Here is a 10,586-nt window from a genome sequence, read left to right as displayed (position 1 = left end):
GATGGATGGTTGGGACAGTGGATCAGCCACAAATTTTGTCTTCCCCTCCAAATGCTGGATGTCTGTGGTGAATTCTGAGATAAAGGTAAGTGCTGCTCTGGCGGTCCACAGATCAGAAATCTTGAAGGCGAATGTCAGAGCCCTAAGGTCTGTTTAGGCCGTAAATGGCCTGCCCTCCAGCATTTATCAGAAATGCCCCACCACCAGATAAAGGGCCGACAGTTTCCTATCAAATACACTATATTTGAGTTCCGGCGGCCTGAGATGCTAAAAACGGCTAGAAGGCGCCAATGACCTTGAATGAACGGATCCAACACAGCACCGACAGAGGCATCCGCAGTGAGCGCCAGTGGGGCCGAAGTATCAGCATGTGACAGCAATACAGCATCTGCAAGCGCAGCCTTGGCTGCCTTAAATGCAGAGTTGGCTTCTGGGGTGAAATGAAAGCCCTGGAGCAACGCAAACAGAGGGTGCAATATGCAATATGCAAACAACAGCCAGAATGAAAAGGTCACCGTACCCAGAAATTCCTGAAGCCTTTTCACTGTGACTGGTCTGGGGAAGCGCTGGATGGCATTGACCTTCTGTGGAAGGGCTTTGCCCCCTCAGATGTTATATGATGTCCCAGGAAATCAATGGCAGTGAAGCCGAATTGACACTTAGCGTGGCTCACCATGAGGCCATATTCTTTCAAACGCTGAAACAGATGAGACGAATTGAGTTTGGGCGACTGAACATCTGGGCTGGCAATGAAAATATCATCAAGGTAGATAAACACAAAGTCCAGGTCTTCGCCGACGACATCCATCAGCCGTTGAAAAGTTTGGATCATGTTTTTTGAGGCCAAACGCCATGTGCAAAAACTCAAATCGGCTAAACAGTGTGTATATGGCTGTTTTTGGAATGTCTGCTGGGTACACTGGAATCTGGTGATGTCCTTTCACCGGATCCACCTTGGAGAAGACCTGACAACCGTGAAGGTGAGCAGCAAAGTCCTGTATTTGTGGGACAGAGTATCTGTCTAGAACTGTAACAATTCAAGTGGTAATCACTGTATGGACACCAACAGCCCAATTGCTTCGCACTGTATGCAAGGGTGATGCCCAAGGGCTATTTGAATGTTGGGTGATTCCCATTTCTTCCATGGCTTTAAACTCTGTTTTAGTTTAAAGATATGTGTCAGGTGGGAGTTTCCTTACCCTGGCATGATAAGCAGCCCGTAGTTTTGATATAATGTTCCACTTCATGGGCTGTTGAGGTGCCGTGAAAACTGGTGGCCAAAAGTGAGGGGAACTCAGCCAAAGTGCAGTGTCTGGAGCATTGACTCTGAGAGGGGCAAAGGAACAACTCTGGAACACCAGGTGATTTATCGAAACCCTAACCCTAACCCCCAGAAAGAGGTTCAATGTTGGAAACCTGCAGTCAGACGAAGCGAGAGGAAACTTCCAGGCAAACCTCAAAGCAAAGCTCGACGATGCAACCCGCCTCACGGACCCGTCCCCTGAAACCCTCTGGGATCAGTTGAAGACTACCATACTGCAATCCACTGAAGAGGTACTGGGCTTCTCCTCCAGGAAAAACAAGGACTGGTTTGACGAAAACAGCCAGGAAATCCAGGAGCTGCTGGCAAAGAAGCGAGCTGCCCACCAGGCTCACCTTACAAAGCCATCCTGTCCAGAGAAGAAACAAGCCTTCCGTCGCGCATGCAGCCATCTTCAGCGCAAACTCCGGGAGATCCAAAATGAGTGGTGGACTAGCCTCGCCAAACGAACCCAGCTCAGCGCGGACATTGGCGACTTCAGGGGTTTCTACGAGGCTCTAAAGGCTGTGTACGGCCCCTCACCCCAAGTCCAAAGCCCGCTGCGCAGCTCAGACGGCAAAGTCCTCCTCAGCGACAAGATCTCCATCCTCAACCGATGGTCAGAACACTTCCAATCTCTTTTCAGTGCCCACCGCTCAGTCCAAGATTCCGCCCTGCTCCAGCTCCCTCAACAGCCCCTAAGGCTAGAGCTGGATGAGGTTCCCACCCTGGATGAGACATATAAGGCAATCGAACAACTGAAAAGTGGCAAAGCAGCAGGTATGGATGGAATCCCCCCAGAAGTCTGGAAGGCTGGCGGCAAAACTCTGCATGCCAAACTGCATGAGTTTTTCAAGCTTTGTTGGGACCAAGGTAAACTGCCTCAGGATCTTCGTGATGCCACCATCATCACCCTGTACAAAAACAAAGGCGAGAAATCAGACTGCTCAAACTACAGGGGAATCACGTTGCTCTCCATTGCAGGCAAAATCTTCGCTAGGATTCTACTAAATAGAATAATACCTAGTGTCGCCGAGAATATTCTCCCAGAATCACAGTGCGGCTTTCGCGCAAACAGAGGAACTACTGACATGGTCTTTGCCCTCAGACAGCTCCAAGAAAAATGCAGAGAACAAAACAAAGGACTCTACATCACCTTTGTTGACCTCACCAAAGCCTTCGACACCGTGAGCAGGAAAGGGCTTTGGCAAATACTAGAGCGCATCGGATGTCCCCCAAAGTTCCTCAACATGATTATCCAACTGCATGAAAACCAACAAGGTCGGGTCAGATACAGCAATGAGCTCTCTGAACCCTTCTCCATTAACAATGGCGTGAAGCAAGGCTGTGTTCTGGCACCAACCCTCTTTTCAATCTTCTTCAGCATGATGCTGAACCAAGCCATGAAAGACCCCAACAATGAAGACGCTGTTTACATCCGGTACCGCACGGATGGCAGTCTCTTCAATCTGAGGCGCCTGCAAGCTCACACCAAGACACAAGAGAAACTTGTCCGTGAACTACTCTTTGCAGACGATGCCGCTTTAGTTGCCCATTCAGAGCCAGCTCTTCAGCGCTTGACGTCCTGCTTTGTGGAAACTGCCAAAATGTTTGGCCTGGAAGTCAGCCTGAAGAAAACTGAGGTCCTCCATCAGCCAGCTCCCCACCATGATTACCAGCCTCCCCACATCTCCATCGGGCACACAAAACTCAAAACGGTCAACCAGTTTACCTATCTCGGCTGCACCATTTCATCAGATGCAAGGATCGACAATGAGATAGACAACAGACTCGCCAAGGCAAATAGCGCCTTTGGAAGACTACACAAAAGAGTCTGGAAAAACAACCAACTGAAAAACCTCACAAAGATAAGCGTATACAGAGCCGTTGTCATACCCACACTCCTGTTCGGCTCCGAATCATGGGTCCTCTACCGGCACCACCTACGGCTCCTAGAACGCTTCCACCAGCGTTGTCTCCGCTCCATCTTCAACATCCATTGGAGCGCTTACATCCCTAACGTCGAAGTACTCGAGATGGCAGAGGTCGACAGCATCGAGTCCACGCTGCTGAAGATCCAGCTGCGCTGGATGGGTCACGTCTCCAGAATGGAGGGCCATCTCCTTCCCAAGATCGTGTTATATGGCGAGCTCTCCACTGGCCACCGTGACAGAGGTGCACCAAAGAAAAGGTACAAGGACTGCCTAAAGAAATCTCTTGGTGCCTGCCCCATTGACCACCGCCAGTGGGCTGATATCGCCTCAAACCGTGCATCTTGGCGCCTCACAGTTTGGCGGGCAGCAACCTCCTTTGAAGAAGACCGCAGAGCCCACCTCACTGACAAAAGGCAAAGGAGGAAAAACCCAACACCCAACCCCAACCAACAAATTTTCCCCTGCAACCGCTGCAACCGTGTCTGCCTGTCCCGCATCGGACTGGTCAGCCACAAACGAGCCTGCAGCTGACGTGGACTTTTTACCCCCTCCATAAATCTTCGTCCGCGAAGCCAAGCCAAAGATATGGAAAGAAGAAAGAAAAAGAAGATATGGTGTCATGGGCTAGCCAACCACATTTCACATCCACCAACAGTTCATGTGCTCTGAGAAAGTCCGCTCCAAGGATGGCCTGACCAACTAGCGATCATACAGTTCCAGTGGAAGATCTCGCTTTCCACACAGATGGTAACCTGGTGTGTGCTGAAAATGGTGATGGACGTTCCGTTGGCTGCCTGCAATGGGGCCCCCTTGGGCCTGTGAATTTTCTCAAAGAACAAGGGCGGCACGAGGCTGAGCTTTGCAGTTGTGTCAATCAGAAATTCTCTCTGGTCACGGCGGTTGCACAAGTACAGAAGCCCAGTTCGAGCGCCAGCTGCTGAGGCCACTAACAACGACCAGCCATGTCGTTTCCTGTCTGTCCTCCAGACAATTGGCTGGTAAGTACATGGAGGCACACACCTTTGGGCATTTCTTCCCCAGCGGAGGTGATAGAAATACCACTCTCTTTTATCAGGATGGTCCGCCCTTTGGTTGTGCTGCCACCACCAGAGGTGCTCACGGTTCTGGAGATGTACAGGGTATTGGAACAGCACCTGTCCTATATATCGGCTGCATGTGCACCATGCTGTAGTGGGGTGTGCCATACAGCGTATCAGCCTCCTGGGTGACTGTGTGGGTTACTGAAGTCCATTACAGTGATGTTAGAGGAGACATGTACTGGGAGTTTGGACAGAAACAGTGTCTCAAATAGAAAACTCACCATTAGAGTGAGTGCAATCATTTCAATCATAAGGTCCAAGGGGCTTTTGTCACCCAACTCTTGCATATTCAGGACCTGAATACCATGCTCGTGCTTGATGAGCTCCTGTATGTCCAATAAAAATCGACAGGACTGCATATATTTCTATTCCGCTGGTAAGTTGTCAAGATACCGGCTCACCTTCACAGCTATAGCGGAATTTAGGATGTTAACCACGTGCCAGAATTTGGTATCCTCAGAGACAATGCCTCTCCGGTTAAATTGAACCGCAGGAGATCTTTTCAGACAGCAGTCCTATCTGCGGACTACTCTTGCATGTGGTCAAATTCTGATTTCGTAATTTTAAGATGGTTCGGGAGTAATCATTGAGCCTGCGCTACAACCGGAGGACCCTGATTCTCTCTATGGTGAGTTACTGTATGTTTAATGTCTGCATGAAGATATGATGGGGTCAATAGGCAAGGGAAACACTTGAACAAGGCTCGGAAAGGGCAGGAACCAGGTGGAAGGCTTGGTAGGCATTGCAGAGACGACAAATGCAGCTCACTTGAATACAAGAGTGCCAGTCCACGACGCAGCGATTTTTCAAATCCACCAACAATGAAAAATGACAAATCTGCTCCCAAAATGGAATTTTCCCCATTTGCAATCGTGAAAACCAATTGAAAAGGTTTCTTGAGACTGAAATCCAACATGAGTGATCTCTGGCGATATGTTTGAATATGAGAATCATTCATGGCTGAGAGAACATATGATACAGGTATATTGGGGTGTCTGCGCTTCTCCATGGTTGGAGGGATCACAGAAATCTCTGGACTAGAATTGACAAGAAATTGAACATCCGAGAGGTGTCTGGGTAAAAGACCACGACCAACATGCCCATGGGCAGCAGTTACCTCTACTGCTGGGCCAGGTCATTTCACAGCTGCCGTTTGTAGAAGTCGCAAGGTGGCTGACAGGGTGGCACAATAGTGGTTAGCGCAATGCTGTTACAGTGCCAGCAATTGTCCTGTACTGTCTGTATGGAGTTTATACATTCTCCCCGTGTCTGCATTGGTTTTCCTCAGGTGCTCTGGTTTCCTCTGTTACGAGCCCAAAGGACCCCAAAACCCAGCAGCAATAGACATTCACCAAGGCAAGTGGTTTTTAAAACAAAAGTTATTTTTAATCAACTTTAAACATGAAAATAGAATCAAACATTAACTTAACTCTATACTTAACTAACCCAAATTAATCCCCTTCTAATTCTAAGCGCATGTGTATGCGATGTGTGTGTAAATTCAAGTAAAGTTATTTGGTTCACATTTCAGTCTCACTTCTTCCAAGTTCTCTGGTTGCAGGCAATCACCATTTAACCTTGTATAAAGTTCACCAGGCTTGGTGCTTGAAAGGTAAATGTTTACCGCTCCAGGATTTCCACAACTGAGGTACCACCACTAGTCACTTCAGGGTCTTGCTGATGAAACTTGCCCATCAGGGTCTTTTAGATGGTAACCTCTTTCTTGAAGCTACCACAGACTTCCATTCCTGCCTCTATTTCAAGAGAAACATCAGACATATAGCACTTCCAGCCATCTACTGCTCTGGAACTTGCTTTCATCAGTTTCAAACAGTTTTCCCTGGATTGCACTTTTCAGTTACTTGTCGGTGTCCTACACACTGACTGACTGAGTGAGCTGTTAACTCAACTCTCTCTCTTTTCCAACTGAAACTCCAAAGAGAGCATGTGAATCATGTCTTGCAAATCCCCCACCTTCCTGAGCAAAGCAATAGGAGTTCTTTCTTCTGCTCCCATCTGTTGTTAGTTAAACAAAATGCAGAAGTGACCTTTCGATGAGCACTTTGCAGAAAGGGTACTGATAGATAGCATGACTCCAGCAAGACAATGGTCAAGCCTTTTATGACTTCAGTTCAATTAACCAACTTGTGAGAGGTGCTTACATTCTCCATAGATCTTGCAATGTGAATTATTTAGTCTTTCAAATAAGATCTGTTTTAAAATGTGTGAATGTATGTGACCTGATAAATTCTCCCCAAATATTAATATCGTTACACTATGCTTCTCCAAATGCATTTAAATCCTGTCCTTAAGAATCTTCTCCAATAGTTTGCCACTACTGACGTAAGGCTCAGTGGTTTATAACTCCCAGGAGGGAACTTCATTTCCGTCTGCAATCCTCCAGTACCTCCCCTTTGTCAGGGAGGGCTCAGAGATCATTGTCAATGCACCAGCAATCTCTTCCCTCGCTCCTGGCAGTAACCTGGTGAATATCTCGTCTGGTCCTGGGAACATCAATTGGATTGCTTTCAAGAAGATCCAGCATTTCTTCTTTTGTAACCTCAGCAATGCTCTAGCACTTAAGCCAGTTCTATACTGACCTCACATTCACCAAGGTCCATTCCCCTGGTGAACATTGAAGCAAAGTATTCATTTAGGACCTCCCCTTCTTCATCTGCACATACGAAACAATGTTGGAGAAACTCAGCAAGCAGGTCAAACACTACTTTATGTAGCAAAGATAGATATGTGTCGTGGTTTGTCGAATACCAAGAATGACTAGGAGATGCAGTAGATTCTTCAAGAAGTTTTAAACTTTTATTTGCAAACAAAAACTGTGGCATTCGAAGAACTAGTCACTGACTGCCCACAGAACAGCCTTTTTATATTATAGTCTGCACAATTCATTCCTAACCACATACCTTAGCAGTACGTCATCCTTTGGCTCGCCACCATTATTTTCATTATTTTCCACCCATTAATCTAATCATATTTTGAACCACGTGTTTCATCCTATCCTGCCATCTACTACCTTATCCTTGACTCTTTCAATGTGGCCTAGTGTAGTAAATACATAATGAATTGTTAATTTTGTATAGTGTGAGTAAATTGTTACATAGTAATGGATTAATGAATTCATGTGGTTTATTTTCCATATACGTAACCAATGTGTTGAGCTTGAGCCCTTCATCAAGGGATGAACCCACATCATCTCCATTTTCTGTTCATCTGCCCTGGCCCCCTCAGGCCCCAGACACAAAAAAACCCAGGATTCCCTTGTCCTCATCAACCACCACATCAGCTTCATAATTTCTGTCCCCTACAACATTATCCCACCAGCAGACACATCGTCCCTTCCCTTCTCTTCCTCAGGAATTGCTCCCTCCATGACTCACTCGTCCACTCCTTTCCTATTAATCGCCCTCGCAGAGCCCACTCGAGCAACGATTTGTGGCCCCAAACTGTCCTTCCAAGTGAACCTGGAACACTTCTGCATCCGTGGGACTCGTCTACTGCATCTGCTGCTCCCATTGTGCTCTTCTCTACATCCGAGAGACTGGACGCAGACTGCGAGATCACTCTGCCGAGCACTTTCACTATGTCTGCATCAGTCCCAGGAATCTCCCATTGGGCAACCATTTTAATTCTGTGCCCCACTTCCAGGCTGACATGTCTGCAGCTGTTTTCCCAGATTAGTAGTGCTACTTTCCACAACCCCCACCCCAATTTCTTTTACCTCCATTGTTAGAGGCTGGTGAGCCTGTTGTCAGTAGTAGGTAAGGTGTTCTGAGAGAGCATATACAAGTATTTGGACAGCCAAGGGCTGATTAAGGATAGTCTGCATGGCTTTGTGCTTAACAAATCTTAGAGTTTTTTTGAGGGGGTTCTCAGGAAAGTAGATGAAGGAAAGGATGTGGATATTGTCTACATGGACTTTGACAAGGTCCCACACGGGAGGCTAGTACAGAAGGTTCAGACACTAGGTATCCATGGAGAGGTTGTAAACTGGGTTTGAAATTGGCTGAATGGGAGAGAACAGAGTGGTGGTGGATGACCACTTCTCAGACTGGAGGCCCGTGATAAGTTACCTAGATCCATGATTTGGTTGATAATATAGTAAAATGGATCAGCAAGTTTGCTGATGACACTAAGATTGGACGTGTTGTGGTCAGCGAGGAAGTCTTTCAAAGCTTGCAGAGGGGTCTGGACCAACTGGGAGAATGGACCAGAAAGATGGGATTTAATGCGGAAAAGTGTGATGTGTTGCATTTCAGAAGGAAAAACCAAGATAGGGCGCACAGTAAACGGTCGGGCACTGAGGAGTGCAAAGGAACAAAGGGATCTGGGAATTCAGATACATAATTCCCTAAAAGTGGCGTCATACATAGACAGGGTTGTGAAGAAAGCTTTTGGCATCTTGGCCTTCGTAAATCAAAGTATTGAGTATAGGAGTTGGGATGATATGGTGAGGTGGTATAAGACATTGGAGGAGCCAAATTTGGAGTATTTTGTGCAGTTCTGGTTACCAAATTACAGGAAGGATATCAGTAAGATTGAAAGAGTGCAGAGAAGATTTACTAGGATGTTGCCAGGTCTTCAGGAGTTGAGTTACAGGGAAAGGTTTAACAGGTTAGGACTTTATTCCTTGGAGTGTTGAAGATCGAGGGGAGATTTGATAGAGGTTTAAAAAATTGACAGGTATAGTCGGAGTAAACATGATTAGGCTCTTCCCACTTAGATTAGGAGAGATAAATTGCTTCAGGGTGAAAGGAGAAATGTTTAGGGGGAACATTAGGATCAACATTTTCACTCGCGAGTGGTGGGAGAATGGATTGAGTTACCATCTGATGTCGTAAATGTGGGCTTAAACATGGATAGATACATGGATGGGAGAAGTCTGGAGGGTACAGGTCAGTGGGACTAGTATGTTTTCAGCACAGACTAGAAGGGCCAAATGACCTGTTTTCTTTGCTGTAGAGTTCTATGGTTCTCAAGGCTGTCATAACTGAAGGGTGGTAGTGGGGATGAGCTCCCATTGCTGCACAAATGCTCTTCATAGCATGTGACTCAACTGCCTCTGACCATCAAGTCCAACTCCTGGCCTTCGCATGAGGCATAATTCTTATGCCCGGCGGAGCTGTTCTCACTGATAGGAGAAGGGGCAAAGGTGGACCACTAGCGCCTTGGAACCAGTTGCTCTTGGCAGATGGGGCTTGTTAATCACAGATGGTAACTCATCTATGAGAGGGAAAACTCTGATTTCAAACCTCTGCTTCCTTGTGACTATACCTACTCACGGGAAAGGCTTTGAGAGTAAATGCTGAGGGAAAAATCTAGAGGCTGAGTCTGGAACACAGCTGACTGCTGTACCTAGCACTGGCTTGGCAGTTCCTGCGATGCGGCTGCCACCAACCTGCATTGACTTTCGTTGTTCATTGGACCTGTCATTAGCGTGGAGAGGGGAGTCCCACTACATGGGCCACAGACAGGTCTTTATATCAACTCTCTCCTGCTTTGTGCCCTGGAGAGACTACTTACAGTGTCTACCAGAGGCACAGTAACCTTGGTCAGTGATGGGGGCCACAGTGTTCTGTGGTTCATTCCAATCCCCTTTAAAATGTCTAAATCCTGGCACTGCACCTATTCAGCCAATCTCATCCTTGCGGCAGTTTAGTCTCTGTAATGGCCACAACATTGTAATTTCATATGATTTAACAAATTTAAGGTGGGAGGGGCCAAAAGATATGTGAATTGAGAAACTGGTGAGACTGTCAACTGCATGGGCGCTACTCCTGATAATGAGCCAGGCCGGGCAACAAATTGATGTTAGCTCAATTGATATTCAAACGTGATAAATACTTTTGACTAACAAAATTATATGAGATGTAGAGGTTTTCAAAAAAAGTGGCAAATGCTGGAAACAGGCTACAGCTGTCAAGAGACCAATAGGGGTTTACTAGGGAATATTACCCGTGCTCCTCCACAGAAGCAGAAAAAAAATAGAAAATAACTCTCAAGGTGACCAGTGCAAAAATAAAGTGACAATAATATTATATTGTCCCTTTGTGGTATCAAAGTGTTTCCTGAAAACTATTGCAAAGAAACTGTTCAGGTGCTGGTCTTCAGGCTTCTGTCCCTCTGCCTGAAGGGAGCAGTGAGAACTGGTGGTGACCAGGGTGATGGATACTTTATGATATTGGCCGTCTTCAGTGCAGTAGGTGGGAGGTTGAAGCCTGTGATGAACTATGTTTT

General features: G+C 46.7%; 1 protein-coding gene across 1 annotated transcript in view; it reads left to right on the top strand.

Moving 5' to 3' along the window:
* Positions 1-242: 242 nt before the first annotated feature.
* wdr54 (WD repeat domain 54) overlaps positions 243-10,586 on the top strand; it is a 134,547-nt gene continuing 124,203 nt past the window's right edge. The window contains exons 1-2 of the mRNA XM_069923384.1: positions 243-980; positions 5,623-5,690. Coding sequence (XP_069779485.1) covers positions 831-980; positions 5,623-5,690 — 218 coding nt within the window. The 5' untranslated portion in view covers positions 243-830. The remainder of the gene's footprint in view (positions 981-5,622; positions 5,691-10,586) is intronic.

Source organism: Narcine bancroftii, chromosome 3 (assembly GCF_036971445.1).
Source record: "Narcine bancroftii isolate sNarBan1 chromosome 3, sNarBan1.hap1, whole genome shotgun sequence".
Classification (NCBI taxonomy): Eukaryota; Metazoa; Chordata; class Chondrichthyes; order Torpediniformes; family Narcinidae; genus Narcine; species Narcine bancroftii.
Note: the sequence above shows the minus strand (reverse complement) of the source record. Positions and strands in the feature narration are given on the sequence as shown.